Source organism: Oncorhynchus nerka, linkage group LG26 (genome assembly GCF_034236695.1).
Source record: "Oncorhynchus nerka isolate Pitt River linkage group LG26, Oner_Uvic_2.0, whole genome shotgun sequence".
Classification (NCBI taxonomy): domain Eukaryota; kingdom Metazoa; phylum Chordata; class Actinopteri; order Salmoniformes; family Salmonidae; genus Oncorhynchus; species Oncorhynchus nerka.
Window position 1 is genome coordinate 8404863 of NC_088421.1, and position 24019 is coordinate 8428881.

Here is a 24019-nt window from a genome sequence, read left to right on the forward strand (position 1 = left end):
TCATGCGTACCGCGTCGATGCCACGCGCCTTGGCTCCTGGAGGTGCAAAGCATCCGCCTAATGGCACATGTTGTACTTGCGCACAGAGCTACTGTACGCAGGAAATGCCTTAATAACCCTTATTGTCAAACTTCCGGCCCAGTTGTCGAGGCTCATAATGACTTCACAAAGGGTCGGTGCATTTCACGGTTGTCTCGCTCTCCACGAAAATAAAAGGCATTTTCCTATACCCAAATCAAGGAATAAGGAATGGTAAGTGTCAAAATTGATTTGTAACCTAATATTAACTCTGCGTAATTGCGCAACTAAAACAAGGGGAGTGACTCGGAGGGAAGACAACAATAGAAAGAGTGGTGTACACGTGCAAATAAACTCAGGTTAAATATTTCCTAGGAGGGTAAATAAAATGTATTACCAATGCTTTGAAAACGGTAATATATTCCATTTCAAACTACTTGTCCATAAAACATATTCAAACCCCAAATCTATACAATAGCTAGCGTTATTTGGTATGAGTTACTTGCGAATACAGTAGGCTATACAGTTTGGAAATAATACATTAAACTATTAGGCTCCATCGTGGAATAAGTATGATATCATGCAGTTACTAAAGTTATTGAGGAGAACGTGTCGTGCGTAATTATAATGCATCACCAAACATGAATAGGTCTCACCAACATTTTTTTTACAAAAATAGATGCATGTAGCCAGGAAAAAAATCGGACTTGTGCGTGTGGATTCGAAATGTAGATACGAGACATGCCAATGACTATTAGGGTTAAAACCCTGGGCGTTTTGAAATTGACCAAAACCATATCTTGGAATTGAAGTTCTGTATTCAATATTCGAGAATGACAAGGTCTTAAAAGTGTAATGTAACGAGTAGCCAACAGCCCAACACAATATGGTTGTGTGCTATTTATTTGTTATGGCAATTCATTATTTACATCCAAGAACTGTCTGATCAGGTATGCTACGAATGTTTAAAAACAACAAATAATTCCTAATACACAAATAAATGCCAATTATTCAGCATACTAACCCTTTGCAAATGTCATGTAATTTCCCATTGCACCCTTGAGCACTTGGCAGAGATGGCGTGTTGCCATGGCCTCCCATTTAGCCCCTTGTGTGTTTCTGCGCCTGACCCATTTGGCTTGATTCTAAACTATTTCCAACCCTCTGTGTTGAGAAGATACGTAGCCTATAACTTTTCTTCCTGATGAAAATGCCGGATCCCGACATTTAGATTTAATTTATGTGAACAATGGACATAAATATGGCATCAACATTCTGAAAACAAGACCCTTAACAACGAACCATTGGGTGAATTATCGACGAATACTTTCCATATAGTAACTGTTTTCTTTAAATATGAACCAGATGTCAAAGCAGCCTTTTACAGTATTTGCAATCTCTAAAGAACCACCATTTGGTGCAGAGGACAGGTTGGGCGTTTCACCTCAAGTCACTACCGCAGGCCTGAGGCTCAACAGTTTTATTAGAGGGGCCACTCTTTCGCCATGAGGTCTAAGTCCCCAATGAGACTTTCGGGATACATTCAATGACCTAATAGTAGTCTATTTGTGTTTTCTAAAGTGGATTCGTGGAGCACAATACATACTAATCAAAGTAACCTAGTCCATTGCTGTAAAGTTGTTCTAGGCCTACATTTTGTCAACTGAATATTTGCAAAAATGCAAATACAGCAACATGCTTTAATTTACAGCAGACATGGTGGCAGTATTGTAATAGCCTACAGTTCTTGGACACTAGGCATGTTCACGTTATTTTCTATTTTCCGTGTCTTTACCATACTGATCTACCGCGCACTGAAGATTAAACGTTTTCCTAAATTGAACGTCATATAATATTATGCACCATTTTAAAGTATGCTAGAGCCTGTCTATTCAGTTGAAACCCTAAATAAAAAGATGTTGACGACTGAGGAAACATAGACATAGCTGTATAGACTAGCCTATAGTTTAATTATTTTGATAAGTTTTCTGCCCATGAAACATTGTCCATATATGGACCTTGCATGCTGAGTCGCCATTATAGAGGAGTGAGTATAACAGGGAGGCAAAAATACATTTTCCTGTATTGTAAATTAGTCGAAAATCTATATATTTTTGAAAGCAGATTTTGGTTGAGTTTTTAAATTAAATTTTCCAAGAGCTGGTTAGACAGCCTGACATGCGTGAAAAAAATAGATGTTTTTATTTGTTTGTACTAAAAAACGTGAGCTACAGCCGTGTAACTTCCATTTTCACGCTTCACAGCCATTAACATCAATACTTAAGGCTTAAATTCTAATCTTGAGTTTTACGCAAGGGAAAAAAAGCATGTTTAATCCTATTAGATCTGCAGCATAATCAACTTCACTGCTCTATCGAAACTATTATCACATTTGACGCTTGCTATTAATGAGAATCAACACCATTCAACCATTTTGCTATAATTTCCGACAGAATGTTAAGCAGCATGTGGTTACTAATACATAACAGTTGTCAAAAGGTCAAATTGACAGACCAGATCAAGGTCATTTCAATGAACATGAAGTCAGGCTATTTTTCAGGCTCAGAATAATGCAATATTATAACTGCAGTGTGGTAATTAATGTAGCTATATGCAGTTGTTAATTAAACCACTAAAGGTATCAACCAAGTATCATCAGCAGCAGCCCCAGCATCACCCCTATAGTCAAAGTGTAGCTAGAATAAATTGTGTGAAAAGTTTTAGGAAACAAAACCATGTTTCAGCACTGAAGTAAAAATGTTATTGGTGCTGCTTACTAATGGCCTTTATAACTAGTATCCCTACATAATCATCATCAACAACAACAAATCACCATCATCCTAATCATCATAGCCACAATGGTAACACAAAATACAAAATCTAAATGACTGAATTACTGTTATTGAGCTGGTTAAACTGGGTGAGTAAACAGTAGCAGTATTGAACATGAAACCAAGTTGTGAAATATACGAAATTGAAGTAGCCCGACGGCTATTTATTCCAAACGTCCTTTATGTCCGCTAGCACCAAAGAAAAGAGTGTGGAGTGTTACAACACTTTAGTAAGATAGAGTGGCTATTATGTGGTTACATAAATGCCTCTAACTGCTTCCAAATGCACCGCCATTAAATGGTTGGAATAATGATAAAGGAGTGCATGCTTTCTTGAGCTTTAGCCTAGATACAAAGTCTTCAGATTCTTCAGAATCTTCAGATTCATTAACAAACTGTTTTACCATTTGGAACTATTTGAAGAACTTTCAAATATATTCTAAATGATGTTCCCTGTCTCAGATACATCCTCAGCAATGATGAAAACAACAAGGGCAGTGTGACGCTTCACACACAGGCAGCCTGTCATTGTATTCGCATAAAGATCTTATGAAAATGACCCTACTCCTTTGAAGGGAATCATAACGGATCATTAGCACCAACCGTATAACTCTGACTATCATAAAGCCACAATAGAGATCATTTCAATGTCCAGTTGTCACTGTTATATGGCGTGTTATTGCAGTGTGGTGTCAGTTCATTTCATTTCAACCAGTTTCAACCAGTTCACATCAACATGGGTATTGTTGAATACCAATTTAAGTCCTTCTTTGCTATTTATAATGGAACTGTTATAACAAATGGCTATAGTTGAAATATGACTGGTAACATAAGATGTACGGTAGTAAGTGTGTAATTTGAATGGCATTCTGTAAGAACAAACTAGCAGATGAAAAACTGTCCACTAAAGAAGATTGACTCATTCTAACTGGAAATGGTTCCTACAAGACAATACGCAGTATGACTTCTTTCAGAAAAGCTTTGATGGTACAGGAAGGAGCATAACTACATAGAACAGGACACTACACTAAAAGCACATGTTTAGAATTAAGATAAGGCATAGACCCCTCATTATGAGTGGATGTCCTTTACTCTGTCAGGGAATCCTAACCCAACAAACATGCATGTGTAACTAGCAGTGATGTCTGCGGGAGAGTTGGGAGGAAATTTGAGTTACACATCTAAAGTTAGGACTCAGACCTTAGATATTGTGTGTGTGTGTGTTTATACGTGTGTGTGTGTGTGTGTGTACGTGTGTCCGTGCACAACCCACAAAAAAACAGACCTGGCAATCTGGCGACTTTCAGGAGACTGGGGTTCATTTCAACAATGTGCTGTACAGTATTATCAGGGTAAGTTACACCCAAGGCTTAAGTTCTCAGCACAAGATTTCATATAATAGTTGAATAATTACAAAAGTAAATTCTCATCACCACAAAACCAGGATTCATAACTTGGGTCCCGCAGATTGTTATGGAGACGCGCCATAATGTTCTCACGTGATCTTTAGTAGCAGTATCTGAATATACCCTACACTACTCTACTGTACACCATTCACTGTTTTTACCGGGATGCCTGCATATTGGCCTTGTTGGGCACCTTCCTTGCCATGGTTTAGGGCAGGGGTACTCAACTCTGACCCTACGAGGTCTGGAGCCTGCAGGTTTTCTGAGAAGTACCTGAAAAGTAATTGCACACACCTGGTGTCCCAGGTCTAAATCAATCCTTGATTAGAAGGGAACAATGGAAAAAATGCAGTGGAACTGGCTTCGAGGTCCAGAGTCGAGTTGGAGGGGTTTAGGGCCTTAATGACAAATATACACTCAGTGGCCAGGTTATTAGGTACACCCAGCTAGTACCAGGTCGGACCCCCCTTTGGATCCAGAACAACCTGAATTCTTGGGGAATGGATTCTACAAGGTGTGGCGTTCAAACATTGCTAAGTTGGTATCAAGGGACCTAACGTTGTGCCGGGAAAAGATTGCCCACATCCTTACACCACCGACATCAGCCTGTACCGTTGACAACAGGCAGGATGGGACCATGGACTCATACTGCTTATGCCAAATCCTGACTCTGCCATCAGCATGACGCAACAGCAACCGGGATTTGTCGGTTTGTGGTCCACCTGTTAGCTCGCATGATTCTTGCCATTCTTCTTCAACCTCTCTCATCAACGAGCTGTTTTCGCCCACAGGACTGCCACTGACTGGATGTTTTTTGCTTGTCGCACCATTCTCGGTAATCCTTAGACACCGTTGTGCCTGAAATGCCCAGGTGGCCAGCTGTTTCTGAGATAGTGGAACTGGAGCGCCTGGCACTGCCAATCATACCACGCTCAAAGTCACTTAGGTCACTCATGTTGCCCATTCTAACGTTCAATCGAACAGTAACTGAATGCCTCGATGACTGTCTGCCTGCTTTATATAGTAAGCCACAGCCACGTGACTCACTTTCTGTAGGAGTGAATAATGTTTTTGAATGGGGTCGGTGCACCTAATAAACTATGTTGAGGATATAAGACATGGTTCACAAGCATAGTGAGTGATCCGTCCATTAGCCCCTTAGTGGTCTTGTCACCAACATGCAGACTTTGCAAAGGATTTAGCACCTAAGCGAAGGGCATAGCATCAGGTACGTCCTTTGTATCATTAGTTATAGATACATAATTGTACCCTTGCAGTTTGTACTTTAAAAGAGCCAAAAGGTACACATTTGCCTTTTTAGGGTAGTACCACAGTGAAAAAGCTGTCTGATCCTTTTAAGTGGCAAAAATGTACCTATTGTGATGATGTCTCATCAAATTGGACACATAGGTAGGATGAAAACATGCCAACAGGATGTGTATGAGGTCAAAATGACCATCTGCTTCTGTAGTTATTGACAAAGTTGATGGAATTACTGTTAGCCCACATATACCGTCAACTATTGATCTAACATAATACAATCCCAAATTATGAGACACCATCATGGCAAGTAGTAACTAGGCAGGCAAGTTGAGTCATGACTGAAATAATACATATTTAAGTACATCGTTTAAGACAGAAGGCAACTTAGGCTACCTCCTCAGAAAAATACAAAAAGCAATAAAAACTATTCTGTATCATGCATATCCCTCATTTGAAAGATCTTTATCTAAAATGTTTGTCAAATATGGACCATTACAGATAGAAACCTACATAATTAGATAGTGAATATCATAAAGCAGATCAAGTGAGACTGAAAATATTACTTCGTCGAGTAAATCATTAAAAAAAGAAATCGATATTGCATACAGAAAAGTAGAGTTGAGCCGGTCTAGAGTATTAGAACAAATCCCCCCACAAAAAAACTGAAAGTCGACCAGGACACATTCTCAACAATAGACCTACTAGTATACTGCAATCTATCGAAGTTCTATATAATAGGCCTACAAGCACCTGACCTGCCTTTTGTAGACCTTCATTTAGGCCTACATGCACCTGACCTGCTTTTTGTAGACCTACATATAGGCCTACGCATGTACATTTTCAAGGACGATGAAGGAACCGGACACAAAAATGAATAGCGGCCCATGGAATGTTATTAATTGTCATCTATAACATAACGGACAAATAAATTAAAACAATCAATACTTCTCCCTGTGCTGTTATATTCCAGGACTCGAAGGACTCTCCAGGACTCTAAGGACTATATTTCTCTAAACATGAACTACAACTTGGGTGGCTGTTTTAAATGAGGATAGGCTGGATAAAATGATATTTAGGAAATCAATAATGACTGAGGTGCACGTTTCAATGGTTCAGTTTCCCATGACTAATAGACTCACCATCGACACAACCCAAGGTTCAGCTTGAACTGTAAAAGTTCAGAATAATCAACTCAATTTTGTTTTGATTAACGGACAGAAATATATCTGTATAATGACCACTACCATTACGACCGAGCTACAAGAGACACTGGCGGCCGTGTCGGATAATTATGACTGTGGTTTAGATTTCAGTCCTGATCATCAATTTAGAGGAATAAAAGCGTTTATGGCGGAGGAATTCCACACAGTTCCAGGCAGTGCTTTGAGTTCTGTTTCAGCTTGAGCACAGTAAATACCCGGGCTCGAATCATTACACACTTTCATCTTCGTTTTATAATGGCAGTCTGTGCAGTCGTTCAACCAACCTGAGTTTAATGGATGCGGAGACGAGAGCCAAGGCAAGTAACAAGAGCCTTACCTGAAAACGGTATTACGCACAGTTTATGCACCAGCCATTCTGTCGACTCTGAGCTCCAGACATTTATCGTAGACGTAGCCTACATGTTCTCCGTTATCAGTTGTATGACTCAAATTCACCTGCTAGAACATCTTGACAATGCGTTACGAAAAGTGCCTAAAACAAAAACTTTACTATAACCAAATATCTATGGTCATGACACAGAAAATACGTTTTGGGTTTGGCAGAATAATAACGGTGTTCTGACGCAACATCTTGGAGAGGGAAAAGCAATTGTTTTCCTATTAATGAAGAGAATTCATTTCCAAGTAGACCTACTTTTAATAGTTTTGTGAACTCCAAGAATGTCCATCAATGAAAACGAATTCTGCATATAAATGTTCCAGTCGTCATGTTTTCATAATAATTATGTATACTCTACTTTTAATAATACAATAGTATGCTTCTGCTTTGCCTAACAGCAGTGGGGCTATATTTATTTGATTGCGCTGGGTTGGTTTGACAATGACATGGTGGTAGGCAATAACAAATATAACCAAACATTCAAATCCGAAGCGGTAATATATATATATATATAAAACAGGAAACATTTCGGGAAGAATGTATTCGATAAATTAAAAACGAGGTGAACGTTTAAGATGACAAGTACACTATCCATAAGGAACCTCAAAAGGCAACACGCACGGTTATTTTGTCCCTCACAAGAAACAAATGTTTGGGTCAAATTATAGGCCTAAGCTTACTAATAATTTTGAAATGACTATCATTAGGCATGTAATTGTAATAACTTGCACACGTGATTGTGTTATAATGGAGGCTGTGTGCACTCCTTGTGATGTGTGTGCATCACCCACGTTTTCACCACGATTAGCCTATCCGCACAATATAGGACTCTATAGGACTCACCTGCACTGTAGGTAAGCGTCAAACCCATGGGGGGGCACACCTGTTATTGAATATTTTGACAAGTACACACTCATTACTTGATTTACCCACAATCAATTCAAGTTCACTATATTACATAAGGCAGAGGGAAGTAAACCTTTGCGCAAATGCATTAACCTCGATAAAAGATTGAAATATGTACAAATTGAGAATTGCAGTATAGGCTACCTTATCTATACGTTTAAATTGTTTTTCATAACTGAATAAATACGTACGACCCTTGCATACGCTAAAACGACCTGTCAGAGATTAAGCAAAAATAAAGAAATACAAATAACAGATGCCAAAGAGTCAGACAAACGGAACCACCGAAGTCTATATTTTAAAATGTTTAACCTTTATTTAACTAGGCAAGTCAGTTAAGAACAAATTCTTATTTCAAATTACGGCCTACCCCGGTCAAACCCGGACGACTCTGGGCCAATTGTGGGCCGCCCTATAGGACTCCCAATCACGGCCGGATGTGATGCAGCCTGGATTCAAACCAGGTACTGCAAGTGACGCAGTGTCTTAGACCACTGCGGCACGCGGAAACTCTATAACCTATATTGTGTGCGTGTCAAGCTTATATTTGTTTCCCCAACATAAACAGTGACAGTGTTTTTTAAATGTATTTCTTATTTAACCTTTATTTAACTAGGCAAGTCAGTTGAGAACAAATTCTTATTTACAATGACGGTCTACCAAAAGACAATAGGCGTCCTGCGGGGACGGGGGCTGGGATTAAAATGAAATATTTTGGACAAAACACACATCACGACAAGAGAGACAACACTACATTAAAGAGAGTCATAAGACAACAACATAGCATGGCAGCAACACATGACAACACAGCATGGTAGCAACACAACATGGTAGCAGCGCAAAACATGGTGCAAACATTATTGGGCACAGACAACAGCACAAATGGAAAGAAGGTAGAGAAAAGTGTAGGTCCCTCTTGTACTGTACACAGACAACATCTGCTTCGGGCTTGACAAAGAGGCCATGGGCCTTTGCCAAACGTCGTTAAATTAACAAACTCCTGTTTCAGTCAAGGGAGAAGGATTGGCATCGACTCCCACCGATCTCTACAGGGGTGGTTGGTTTATTTCGGTCTCAACAATGAATAAGCGTCACGTTGAGTCATAATGAAACGCACAGAACAGCTTCAAATGGCATAACGTATCGTTCTCTGGTCCAATATGGCAAACCGAATGTTAACGACACTGCAATATGTAAGAAACATGACATCATAAATACATACCATCATGGGGTTGCTCAACATACACGGACGTTTATTTAATGTTGTTATTCTTGGGTGGTGACGTGCTGGTTGATCCATCACCACTTTAAATTAGACTTGAAAAACACAGGCTGACTTAAATGTCCTAAAACGTTAAATGAACACAACAGGCCTAGCACTTGTGCTAATATACATTTTTTTTTCCAAGACAGAAAATGAGCAAATTCATAACTCTAGCATAACTCAATTGATTAGTGAACTGAAAGAATATATGTTGAATCATAACCGCTTGTTCCATAATATCACATTTCGTGAAATAGGCCTACGTACAATATTTAGGCCTACGTTGAGGACAGCAAGGGATGCGGCTACAAATAATTAAATGAAATTATTTTGTAAATTGGCCTAATTATGAAACTAATGCTATTGGAATAAGTTTAGTAGGGGAAATGTATAATCTAAATCTTACATTAAATGGTGCAAAAACAAATCAGCTATAGGTTACCTATGCCATATGACGAATTCCATGCAACTTGACAGTCATGCATCTTTGTCACTGATATATATTAATTTCTGCAACAAATGCCGATTATTTCCAAATGTAGGATATGTTTTGATTGTTAAAACTAACGAAAACTGTGGCATAAGCTATCGTGTTTGGAAAATATTCGGAGAAGGAGAATTAGAATGAAAAAAAATCGGAACAAATGAAAACTAGATATTTAATATAGCCTTATCCGTCATTGGCAGCAATTCATTTGTGCTGTTGATCCTCTGACCTGAAACTAACATTGACCACCAAGGTCTGCGTTTTATTAACTGAATGATAATTCCTTCAACGAATATCGGCCAGGACCTAATTTCCCAGTGAGTTTGTACCTTAAGCATTATGATGATCGTACCAGATGCATCTTTATTTTTGGTTCAACTTTTTAAGTTTCTCAAACAAGCACGTCGAGAGAACGTTCGATAAGTGCGTCGTTAGACCGTGTAGTTAAATGGGAAAGAAAAGCAGCACTGCTCTCGGATCAGCTTTCTCCATTCAAATTATTCCACAATACTGACGACAGGTCAGATCCCAGAGAGATATTACAACCTATTGCTGCATTAGGCTATTGAAGCTTACCAAATAATAATGCACTAAATCACAGATTGGGCACATCATTGCCCACACGTTGTCTGTCACACACCATGAAACACATCGGCTCCTAAAGATATACACGAGGGTCAACTATCACTGTTTTAACTGGGAACGGAACATTAATATTTCAAGCAAGCTTATCAGTCCTCCCTATTAATTAGCTTATTGCCCCATCCTCTATAGATTTCTATCTATATACTCCTCTATCTAAATGTTCCTCTTCAACTCGGTGACCAAACACAAGTGGTACTCTGCACCCTCGTTCAATGACAGCCTTCCGAAAGTGGGCAGTTAGTGGTCTGATCATAAGGGGGCGCTCAGTGCCTAAACCCACAAACCCTTTTCTGCCCCCAAAACATGGGAGGGTATACGCTATGGGAAGCTCAGAGGGTAGGCCTATATTTAGTCAATATACCTTAATAGCAGAATGCATTCATGTGACCTACTGAATTGGATTTAGAGATAGGTCATTGGAATCAGAGATAGGTCATTTCAGCGTAAACTGTTTAATTAATTAATTTGTTAGTCTTTGTATAATACTCGATAGACGTGTGTGGTTAACGTCTACATTGGGGTAGAGAAGAGGGTCCAGATGTCCAGAACATCGTTTCCCACATCGATGTTTCCCACATCGAATCACATCCAAGTTCTACATGCATTTGGAAAGTATTTTGTAGACCAATTTTGATTGAATAGCGGCCAAATATGACTCTGGTTATTTGATCAGTCTGAATGTCCAGGATGATTGTCAGTTAATTATATACAATACCAATCCAAAGTTTGGACACACCTACTCATTGAAGGACTTCTCTTTCTTTTTTTCTCTTAAAAAAACAACCATTTTCTACATTGTCGAATAATATTGAAGACATCAAAACTATGAAATAACACATATGGAATCATGTATTAACCAAAATACTGACAAACAAATAAAAATATATTTTATTTTTGAGATTCTTCAAAGGAGCCACCATTTGCCTTGATGACAGCTTTGCACACTCTTGGCATTTGCTCAACCAGTTTCACCTGGAATTCTTTTCCAACAGTCTTGAAGGAGTTCCCACATATGCTGAGGACTGGTTGGCGGTTTTTCCTTCACTCTGTGGTCCAACTCATCTCAAACCATCTCAGTTGGGTTGAGGTCAGGTGATTGTGGAGGCCAGGTCATCTGATGCAGCACTCCATCACTCCACTTCTTGGTCAAACAGCCCTTACACAGCCTGGAGGTGTGCTGGGTCACTGTCCTGTTGAAAAACAAATGATAATCCCACTAAGTGCAAACCAGATGGGATGGTGTATCGCTGCAGAATTCTGTGGTAGCCATGCTGTTTAAGTGTGCCTTGAATTCTAAATAAATCACAGACAGTGTCACAAGCAAGCACCCTCACACCATCACACCTCCTCCATGCTTCATGGTGGAAACCACACATGCGGACATCATCTGTTCACCTACTCTGCGTCTCACAAAGGCACGGTGGTTGGAAACAAAAATCTCCAATTTGAACTCATCAGACCAAAGGACACATTTTCACCGGTCTAATATCCATTGCTCGTGTTTCTTGGCACAAGCAAGTCTATTCTTATTATTGGTGTCCTTTAGTAGTGGTTTTATAAAATGCAAATGAATTACTTAAAAATCATACAATGTGATTTTCTGGATTTTTGTTTTAGATTCCGTCTCTCACAGTTGAAGTGTACCTATGAGAAAAATTACAGACCTCTACATGCTTGTAAGTAGGAAAACCTGCAAAATTGGCAGTGTATCAAATACTTGTTCTCCCCACTGTAGGTGTTCCTTTTGTCCAGGTGGGAAATGGCAGTGTGGAGTGCAATGGAGATTTCATCATCTGTGGATCTGTTGGGGCAGTTTGCAAATTGGAGTGGGTATAGGGTTTCTGGGATGATGGTGTTGATGTGAGCCATGACCAGTGTTTCAAAGCACTTCATGGCTACAGACGTAACTGCTACGGGTCGGTAGTCGTTTAGGCAGGTTACCTTAGTGTTCTTGGGCACAGGGACTATGGTGGCCTGCTTAAAACATGCTGGTGTTACAGACTCGGACAGGGAGAGGTTGAAAATATCAGTGAAGACACTTGCCAGTTGGTCAGCACATGTTTCAGTGTTATTTGCCTCGAAGCGAGCATAAAGGTAGTTTAGCTCGTCTGGTAGGCTCGTGTCACTGGGCAGGTCTCGGCTGTACTTCCGTTTGTCTCCTGTAATGGTTTGGGGCGGCAGGGTAGCCTAGTGGTTAGAGCGTTGCACTAGTAACCGGAAGGTTGCAAGTTCAAACCCCCGAGCTGACAAGGTACAAATCTGTCGTTCTACCCCTGAACAGGCAGTTAACCCACTGTTCCTAGGCTGTTGTAAATAAGAATTTGTTCTTAACTGACTTGCCTAGTTAAATAAAGGTAAAATACATTTTAAAAATGGTTTGCAAGCCCTGCCACATCCGACGAGCATCAGATCCGGTGTAGTACGACTCGATATTAGTCCTGTATTGATGCTTTGCCTGTTTGACGGTTCGTCAGAGGGCATAGCAGGATTTCTTATAAGCTTCCGGGTTAGAGTCCCGCTCCTTGAAAGTGGCAGCTCTAGTCTGTAATCCATGGCTTCTGGTTGGGGTATGTACGTACAGTCACTGTGGGGACGACGTCATCAATGCACTTATTGATGAAGCCAATGATTTATGTGGTGTACTCCTCAATGCCTTCAGTGGAATCCTGTAACGTATTCCAGTCTGTGCTAGCAAAACAGTCCTATATCTTAACATCTGCTTCCTCGGACCACTTTTTTATTGATCTAGTTACTGTTGCTTCCTGCTTTAATTTTTGCTTGTTAGCAGGAATCAGGAGGATAGAATTATGGTCAGATTTTAAAATGGAGGTCGAGGGAGAGCTCTGTATGCGTCTCTGTGTGTGTGGAGTATAGGTGGTCCAGAGTTCTTCTTCCTCTGGTTGCACATTTAACATGCTGATAGAAATTTGGTAAAAATGGATTTAAGTTGCCCTGCATTAAAGTCCCCGGCTACTAGGAGTGCTGCCTCCGGGTGAGTGTTTCTCGTTTGCATATGGCGGAATACAGCTCATTCAATGCTGTCTTAGTGGTGGTATGTAAACAGCTTCAAAGAATACAGATGAAAACTCTCTCGGTAGGTAGTGTGGTCTACAGCTTATCATGAGATACTCTACCTCAGGTGAGCAATAGCTTGAGACTTCCTTAGATATCGTAAACCAGCTGCTGTTTACAAAAATATATAGACCGCCGCCCCTTGTCTTACCAGATGCCGCTGTTCCATCCTGCCGGTACATCGTCTAACCAGCCAGATGTGTGTTGATGTTGTTGTCGTTCAGCCACAACTCCGTGAAGCATAAGATGATACAGTTTTTAATGTCCCGTTAGTAGTTTAATCTTCTGCTTACCTCTGCGATTTTATTGTCCAAAGATTGCATGTTTGCTAGCAGAATGGAGGGAAGTGGGGGTTTATTCGATCGCCTACAAATTCTCAGAAGCCCGACCTTCGCCAACTCTTTCTCCGCCTCCTCTTCACGCAGATCACAGGGATCGAGCCTGTTCTCGAGGAAGCAGTGTATCCTTTGTGTCGAGCTTGTCAGAGTCGTGAAAGGAAAAAGAGGATTCTGCTAGTCCATGGTGAGTAATCGCAGTCCTGATGTCTAGAAGTTATTTTCAGTCATAAGAGACGTTAGCGGCAACATTATGTACAAAATAAGTACAAAAATAAGTTACAAACAACGCAAATAAAAAAAACACAATCGGCTGGGGGCATGTAAAACGTCTGCCATCCGCTCCGGCACCATCTTATCCTCTGCAGCAGAGGTTAACTCTGGGTCTTCCTTTCCTGTGACGGTCCTCATGAGAGCCAGTTTCATCATTGATGGATTTTGCTACTGCACTTGAAGAAACTTGAAAAGTTCTTGACATTTTCCGTATTGACTGACCTTCAAGTCTTAACGTAATGATGGACTGTCATTTCTCTTTGCTTATATGGGCTCCCGAGTGGCACAGCGTTCTAAGGCACTGCATCTTAGTGCTAGAGGTGTCACTACAGACACCCTGGTTCAAATCCAGGCTGTATCACAACCGGCTGGGATTGGGAGTCCCATAGGGCAGAGCACAATTGGCCCAGCGTCGTCTGGGTTTGGCCAGTGTAGGCCTTCATTGTAAATAAGAATTTGTTCTTACCTGACTTCCCTAGTTAAATAAAGGTACAATTTTTATAATAATGGAGCTTTTCTTGCCATAATATGGACTTGTTCTTTTACCAAATAGGGCTATTTTCTGTATACCACCCCTACCTTGTCACAACACAACTGATTGATTGCCTCAAACGCATTAAGGAAAGAATTTCTTATAACCTCCCTGGTTAGAGTCCCAATCCTTGAAAGCAAATGAGCTTTTAACAAGGCACACCAGTTAATTGAAATGCATTCCAGGTGACTACCTCATGAAGCTGAGAGAATGCCAAGAGAATGCCAAGAGTGTGCAAAGCTGTCATCAAGGCACAGGGTGTCTACTTTTAAGACATTTGCGTAACACTTTTTTGGTTACTACATGATTCCATTTGTGTTGTTTCATAGTTTTGATGTCTTCAATATTATTCTACAATGTAGAAAATAGTACAAATAAAGAAAAATACTTGAATGAGTAGGTGTGCCCAAAATTTTGACTGGTACTGTATATTTTTTTAAGTAAAGAGAGAATGTGCAAACTTCACACTTCACAGATGTTTAATGGCTGATATCAATCATTTATAATAATCTGTCAAGTAACAGACAGGTCCATATAGCAATATATAGGCGTACCAACATGCTAACCTGTATTCCAAGCTCCATTTGACCGGGTTTGACCCGGTTTCCCCCAGACAGAATACAAGCAGTCAGTCAACGTGGAGCCACTCAGCCATGTGATCAAAGTGTCTATGTATAACAATACAAACATCAACTTGGGTGATATCAGTAGCCTAAACCATCCTTCAGCCCCATGTCCGCCGATTAAACCACGTGCATACTCTGTCTCTACGTCTGGAATAGGAGGATAGACAGGTGGACCACTGCGCACCCAGGTTGCCACCCTCTCCCGATGGTCCCCATTTCCATGACCACTCCGGTGGGGCTATGCAACGTTTATCGGGGCAAGGAAAGGTTTATACGTTGGGGAGCGGGACAAAGAGATGCAGAGTCTCTTCCACCAGTCTTATAGCCTACCCGGAGGCCACACGTTGGTATTTTATTTAATTTTAATTTTAAATAAGCCTACCCTACTTGCCGAGCGAACCCGTGACAACTAAACACTTCCTATTCCCAAATCAGACAAAAATGACGTTTCAATTCAGCCATCTCTGCAATTCACTTTTCACAATGACAAATCGATGAGAATTAGGCGGCTATGCATCAGATTTAGTTTAGGTCTATGATGAACAAATCTACTCGATAGAATGTATTATCGATCCCCTCAGTGGAGTTAACACTCTTTCATCATCGATGGGATCAGGACTGGATTAAGCATTGCAACAGGGTTCTGATGGAACATAATCCAATGATCACGTTGACCAGTCAAATCAGCACCCCATTTACAAGTGCGCACTAGGCGCGACTGTATTGACACATTAGTAAGCACATAAAGTAGAATATTTCCTCTGATTTTAAAGGTACCAACTCGTATTTCAACGGGGGACTCTGATACATTTTGGAACCATATTTCATTTCAAATGTGTTAAATGCGTGTAGCTACGTTAATATTTATGTTTGACTCTGTAGCCGATCAATAATATGTTTTTACAATGTTTTAAAGCATGTCTCTGTTTCAATAATCATGAACGTCATCATCGCCAAATGTGTTTACATAGGCCTAATTATATCAGTGAATGAGTTGGTGTTTTAAATACTATTTATGCCAAACTATACGTCTAAACTGTATTAAATCGGTCTACACTATCTGAGAAAATTTTAAATGGCCAGTTATGCACACATTTACGAACATTAAGGTTCTAATGATTGACTTCCAAAAATACAAACATCAAACGCCACGGAACAATGAGGGTTGGTCTATTTCGACATGGAAGCTTCTGTGACAGTAAGGAAAGGGAGGTCGATCTTAATTCTCCATAACAAAAGTACAAAGACTGGTCGGAGACCAAAGACAATTGAACACCTCCTTCCCTCCTTGCGCCCAGGCGGCGCCTTTGCGGTTAGACCGTGTCTCTCATTAGCAAAAGATGTCTCGACCAGGGAGATATAAACGCTAAAAAGAAGGAGGGGGATTCAAACCGGGCGACAAAACAACTAATCCCATCTATGTAAACGAATTTGGCTCAAGTCTGCAGACAGAGCGTCAACAAGGCATGGAAAGAGACACCAATTTTGGATGATACAGTGGCGCACGCATTGGGAATCATTTGAATTTTAGGAGAACATTTTTAAAGGAGTAAACTTTGTTAATTAAACTTGAAGCCAGGACACAAATAAACTACAAGAAACGACATTATGCGTAAGTAGCCCTAAAGTATTCTCAAATATTTTAGTAGTCTGTACGTAGCCTTGGCTTTCACGTGCTGTGGAAGCCAACCGATAATGTGATCTAAGGCTGTTATTTTTTAGGCCCGTGCTACTTTAGTAATTACGCATTGCCAAATAGTATGCTACGGGTGTTATATCTCGACTAGACTGCAACGACCGTGACAGACTTCTGTTTGGTATACCCTTTCGAATAGTAGGCCTATCCTATTGAGAAGTTTGGATCCAACCAGTTTGCAACAGACATCCACTTTAATTTCTAGAATGAAATCAAAACTGTTCTTTTTCATTTAACTTTACGTTCAATGTTTGTAATTTTCAGTTGCAGAGGGCAGAGAAACGCCGGTCGCCACAGTGGTTGATACAAACAGTGGACATGGAGATGAGCCATGCCCGCGCAGCTCAGTCAATTTTATTGACCAAGGTCGGCGACACCGTACTGCCTTTACCCGGGAACAACTGTCCCGCCTGGAGCAAGAGTACCTCAAGGAGAGCTACGTTTCTCGACCGAGGAGATGTGAACTGGCGACAGCACTGAACCTCCCCGAGACCACAATCAAGGTAGCTTACCCTAATGCACACATGGAAATTCTATTTAATTACCTCTCATTCTTGATCATTTTGAGAGTTAAGACTACACTTGGCCCTGACCAACTTAGTCACTTTAATATGCATATAAACGGCTTTACCTTTATCTAAACTATTTGAGGATATTTTATGAATGACAAGGAATGCAAGGCATGACTTCATAAATGAGGGAGTTTAGCAACAGCTTCTGGCATTCACTTTTTTATAGGTAGGGAGTGTCAGTTCAGGCTCCCGAACTACCAGTTTAACAGTGATGGTTTAACAGTGATGGTCCAACCTTACCTGAATGTAAACAAAGCACATTTGTGATGTATTATAGTGTGGGTCTACAGTAATTTATCATTGAGAAATGTGAAGCAGCCCAGGTGTAGTGGGCATCTCAGTTGGTCACTCCTTCCTTCCTCTCCCCCCAACCCCAGGTATGGTTCCAAAACAGGCGAATGAAGGACAAGAGGCAGCGTCATTCTCTCAGCTGGCCACACCCCCTGGACCCCAACCTGTGTGCCCTGATGGTGAGCCAGGCTGCAGCAGGCTTACCTTACTCCTTTCTCTCTCCCCTCCCCCTGCACCTCTACTCTCACCACGGAGTGGGGGCAGGTGCCCCCTCTGTTCCCAGCCCCTTCGCTGCTCCCCTCAGGCCACTGGATCCCCTGCGCCTCTCTCACTCCCCCTACCCCAGGCCGGGTGGTATACCCCCAACGGCCCTCTACCCCCATTCCAATGTGATGCACCATCCCGCCACTTGCCCCTGCCCCCTCTGCCTCCACTGGGGATCAGACCAACTGTTCAAAGCCAGAGGGCTGAGCGCTATCGGCCTGAATGGACCATGCAGTCCCAAAACTATGGCTGCCAGTCTGGACAGGAGGGAAGAGGTGCCTTTGTCCAGATGAAGTTTGCTGCAGTAGCTACCAGGAAATGATGATATGAAGTCAATGGTGGTGATAGTACATTGAGCACAATCACACCTCACGATCAGATAAACTGCCCTCCCTGGAGGAGTGCAATTTGATCTAGCTTTCCATGTTGTTAGAGCTCTAGATTTACATGTGTCTGTCTGTAATAACACAGCTGGGGATGTTAATATTGTTTTATTTATTTGTGTGAAATGCAACGTTCTTTCCAGATCAATGATCTTGAAACATTCCGGCCTTCACACATACGGTAGCTAATACTGGGGATGACCTTGAGGCAATAAGAAACGTTCATTTTGTTGTAATTGCGTGTTATTATGTGCAAGAACGAGAAGTTTCATTCTAACTGGTGATTCACTAAAAGGCAGAGGAGTTCCATTAGTAGAATGTCCAATTAGACATTGAAGGTAAAACAATATATTTAAAAAACCTAGACATTTTCCAGTCCATAGAAATTCACATATTTCACTGTTTGCTCTGATAATCAAGTATGAATCTCAACACATGAGAAATGGCTTTGCAGAAACTACTGTTGCTCATGTGTTTGTCTGATGTTTGCACTATTCTATTATCTTGTCTAGAATTGAAGAGAATTGCATACAGTGCCAGAATATGTGAAGGCGCAAAGTGTAGATAAGATTTTCCTTTCCATCTTTCGGAATATGCAATGAAATATTTTAGTTAATACATATTGATGAGAAATCTCTGGTTCAATATTTTAAAGAACAAATTGTGATTGAGTACACTCGTTTGCATCAACAATGACATATATTACTCTGTCAAGCATATACTTTTACAAAGTAAATTAAATAAATAAACGCAACACTTCACAAATCAATCTACATTTTCAATGTACTTTTGAATGGTTCAATTGCACACATAGAACCTATATTATAATCATATGACTGTGTCTTATCTGATAACAGTTCCTTGGTCTAGGGCAGCAATACCTTTTAGTGTAAGGACAGAAGCTGGGAGACAAGAAGCAAGTACAGGGAGTGAACATTTAATAAACAACGGACATGAAACAACATGGGCAGCATCTGGACAGGGGAAACAAAAGGACATTAATGCTGACACAGGGATCAAACTGAGGAAAAGACAGATATAGAGGGGGCAATCAACAAAGTGAAGGAGTCTGGGTGAGTCCACTGAAACGCTGATGCTCGTAATGATGGTGATTGGTGTGCGTAATGATGGGCAGCATGGTGCCCTCGATCGCCAGGGAGGGGGAGCGGGCGTGACAGTACCCCCCCCTCTAGGGGCGTCACCCGGCGACCCACCTGGACCTGCCTGACGGGCCGGCCGAGGCATGGAAGCTGGCTGAGGCGTGGGAGCCCGACGAGCTGGCTGAGGCGTGTGAGCCCGAAGAGCCGGCTGAGGCATGACTTGGGGTGGGAGCCTGCAGAGCCAACCGAGGCAAGGAAACCTCTTGAGCCAGCTAAGGCGTGGAAACCTGACGAGCCAGCTGAGGCATCCCCGGGTCCTTCGACAGCAGCACACGGACCTGACGTCACCAACCAAAACAAAAAACAATATGGGTGTCAGCATTCTGTAAAGACAGACGCTGGGAGACGAGAAGCAAGTACAGGCAGTGAACAATTAATAAACAAGGGACGTGAAAGAGAACACGGACAGCATCTGGACAGGAGAAACAAAATGACATTAATGCTGACACGGAGATCAAACGGAGGAACAGACAGATATAGAGGGGGCAATCAACAAATTGAAGGAGTACGGGTGAGTCCAATGAAACATTGATGCGAGTAACGATGGTGACAGGTGTGCGTATTGATGGGCAGCCTGGCGTCCTCGGGCGCCAGAGAGGGGGAGCGGGAGCAGGCGTGACAGTTAGACTTGTTTAGATTACTGTAAGTAGTTCTTTGTCTGATTCAGCAGTAATCCCAGACGGACTGTAGACACAGAGGCTATCAATTACATTATTGCTATTTATTGATGTTCAGGTGCCCTGTTATTATAGATTGTATTACACATACAGAGACTGCATGTTCTTACCAGGCTAAAAATAGAGAAATTATAGTACAGGCCAAAACATCAACAGATAGGAGATGGGAGGTCAAATATGGACAGATTTTTTTAAAAGGACAGAGCGATGTACATAATCGTTAAAATGACGAATAGAAGCCCTCACTGATGTATGCCATAATCAAAGTAATATTATACTGTAGGTCTGGGAATAAAACAATATCAAAATATCCACCTCTCATTGAAGCTGAAAACAAATGAATAGCCTTCTGCTGGACATGGTTGCAGCTGTGTGCCATTATGTGAAACTGCAAAGCACAACAACCCTCCACATCTTGTAAATTGTTCGTAGAGTGGTCATAAAATGTTCTGGACAGAAATCCGCAAAACAATGTTTGTAATGTAGCTCTGTTAACGTCGTAAAACAGAAACATGGATGGAAGAGTTCGCCCTCCCAATTAGAACACAGCTCTGATAATCAGACTGGAAGTCTGGTTTAACAAGTTGACCATCGGGACAAACACACTCTGCTCCAACTCAAACCTGTGCTGTTATCAAGAAGAACAACAGAACATCACACTGCCTTTCTATACTGTAGTCCCAAACACTGAGTGTCCATACAACCGTTTCTTTGCAAGTCTGTCATCTCTTGAAAAGGTGATAAACCGGGCTACTGGAAAACAGGATAATTCTACTTCGCAAGTCTTAAAACTTGTCGAGGTCACCCTTCTCAAATGTAGATCAAACACTACTTTAATGATTTACCTACAGGAGCGGTCTAGAATATATTACAGTATGTGTAACAATGTTTTACTGCACGTCTTTTTGAAAACAAGAACTTTTACAGTGATATGGATACAGTTCACTGAAAAATCAATAGGGCACTTAAAGAAAAACAAACCAATAACTGCAGCACTATAAGTGCTTGCTACTGTATGGTACATTTTGGGGTGTATTAAGGTGACCGAATGAAGTTCAATGGAAGTTTTCAACCCTATGTTCGTTTCAAATGAAATCAGTCTAGATTGATTGCTTTTATCTAAGCACTCATAATGATTGGGCAGATGATTTCTAAGTGCCAGCAGTGGCTTAGATTACCCTGTGGTCTCCACACCTGCACAGGTGCTTAACAAAGTATAGGGAGAGATTAGTCTGTCTGAACACAGCTTATGTTGGCGGGACACCAAGGGGAAGAGCAGCCATTTGTGAAGGCTCTTCTGTCTAGGGTTCATCTACACAGCTCTATTGTGATCATGCGTTTGCCTGACTAAATATGACTGGCTACCGAGACTGTCGAGGACAGGTTATATAAAACAATTAGTATCAGCATTGGGAAAGGAACTCCAAAAAAAAAAGTTGTTGCAACCACAACATTGTATTAGAATGGTAAATCATATGTCGTCATGAGTGGTCATCGTGCCCTTGGATGAAATGACAGAATACATTTGTAAGCAGTTTATTGTTGCATAAATTAGTTAGCAATTTACCTCCAATAAAATCGCTTGTGAGAGGCGCAACCTGCTGGAATGGTGTCAGCTTTTATAGGGACCAAAGGGGATGGAGAATTGCGGTCGTATCCAGGTCGGTCACAGTAGCAATGATGGACAAGGTCTCTCAATCACCAGTCTGTCCTCTGCAACGTAGCTGGCGTAAGATACAAGTAAAAACCTGTTGTCTGAATCACAATCCCCTACCACCGTCTTGACCAATGCTACTCCAGACCAGCACAATCCCTCAGGATTCAAAGCACAATCTCCAATTCAAAGAACAATCTCAGAGTTCTGAGCTCAAAGAGCTTTTGTCTTTCATATGAACAGTGATTGCTGAATGAAGGAATGAAGCGATAGGGAACGGCCTCTGTAAATGCCATGGAAACACCAGCTGGGAACAGACAGAGGAGAATCTCTTTCCCTCTGGAAGTCTGCATAGGTAATAAGATCAGACAGACACTGGAAAGGAAGGCTTTCTAACTAGAGAACTATGGGCAATCCAAGCAGCGAAAGCAGAGCAGACAGTAAAATCTCTGTTTCCCATCCAGCGTTTCTGCCTGTGTCTGGGGAACGCCACTGTGTGATGTTTACTTTATCCTGCTGCTGGACATGCTAACGACATGCTAACGTAGACTCTTTCTCTTAATGGCATCAACAGCCACAATGCTCTGCAACTAGACTTCAACACTTTTATTTCCACATGCAGCTCATAGTAAGAAATTGTTTACGTTTTGGATTGGTTCACGGACCTTAAACAAGTTCTTGAAATGGCATCAAGTAAATAAGGTATACTTTGTAACCCCCCCCCACCCCAATGATGAATTAATAAGTACTTTCAAATATACTTAATATTGTAAATATGACATTAATGACTACTATGTGACTTGACAGAGATATATTCACAAGAAGCTGCTGAGGTGCTGGATTGTGTTTAACAACTAACCATAACTACGCTCAATGTAATGTTTCCAAATGGAGGCCTACCTTTTTAACCTTCAGCTACCAGACATCTTGTTTTTTTAAATGCTTCCCCTTGTGTTTCCCACTAACCCTCACAGCCAGCCAGCCAGCCAGCCAGCCAGCCAGTCAGTTCCACAAATGGGATATAAATACTGCGGTGGATAACCATCAGCGCTTCAGACAACAGGACAAGTTACAGCCTGAGCATAAGCACCTGCTAGTTCGAGTTGAAATGATGTACCCACCTGAACATTTCAAAACAGCGCTCTGTAAAACATGAACGAGTAGTAACAGATATCGATTTAGATGTTTAGACATTTTTGTTAATTTGATGAAAAAGTCACAGAGACTAAATTGCTGTGTCTCTCGGTGGAAGTGGTCAGATTGAGGAGTAATGTCTCTTGATGATGCTTGATAGATGAACCAATGTTCCAACCACATTCCCATCTAGGAAAAATCATCTTGGCAGAGGTAAAACAAGTGTGAGCATACAATCCACAAGCATGCCTGTAGTTATGTTGACATGTACAACATACAGTCTCAACGAGTCTCAGATCGGCTGGTTTGGCTTGTTCATGGAAGGGACAGCAGTCTTGCCGGTATCTACGTCCATAGCTTCTTCTTTCACCAGGTCCCGGGAGTGATGGTGGTCGATGGCCTAATCACAGCAGTTGACCACGGTCTGGTCTGTAGCCTGGTATATCTACCATCACTCCGTACGATGCCACAAAGTGTCCGCCGGAGAGCTGCGGCAGCCAGATGTGGGCTGCCGGAGTGAGAGCCTTGTGCTGCATCCACTTTAGGTCACGGGCCGAAGACAAAGACAGCTGCTGTGCTTTCCCCAACAGGTGTAGGAAAATCTTATTTCACCCACCTTGTATTACCTATTTGCGCAAAACCTCATGAGAGGTGATATTTGTTACCACAAACAATCTTATATGTCATTAGCTGATTTCCTACCTGCTGTTCTGTGACAGGGCCATGATGTGTATTGGCCGCTTGGTCATAGGGGCTAGCTTAGAGATGGTGTAGAGGCCTGGGGAGCGCTGGGTCCTTCACATACCTGAGGGAGGGGCAGCCTGGGGTGGGGCAGCCTCAGGGTGGTAGGGGGAGAGTCCTGCATGTGCATTTCAGCAAAGCTGCTGTTGTTGTTACCCAGCTTACCCAGAGAGGCACTGAGGATGAG

General features: G+C 41.5%; 1 protein-coding gene across 1 annotated transcript; it reads left to right on the plus strand.

The window, feature by feature from the left end:
• The first annotated feature begins 16868 nt into the window (after positions 1 to 16868).
• Positions 16869 to 19785, plus strand: LOC115110860 (homeobox protein XHOX-3-like). The gene is made up of 4 exons (XM_029636786.1): positions 16869 to 16872; positions 17221 to 17459; positions 17906 to 18358; positions 19660 to 19785. Exons 1-4 carry the CDS (start codon positions 16869 to 16871, stop codon positions 19783 to 19785), a joined length of 822 nt encoding a protein of 273 aa, XP_029492646.1.
• Positions 19786 to 24019: the final 4234 nt, after the last annotated feature.

Coding starts and splice junctions, on each gene's coding strand:
- LOC115110860 (XM_029636786.1), top strand. Junction 17,460..17,905: donor TCCCCGAGACCACAATCAAG/GTAGCTTACCCT, acceptor CCCCAACCCCAG/GTATGGTTCCAAAACAGGCG. Junction 18,359..19,659: donor GTCTGGACAGGAGGGAAGAG/GTGCCTTTGTCC, acceptor CCCCCCCTCTAG/GGGCGTCACCCGGCGACCCA.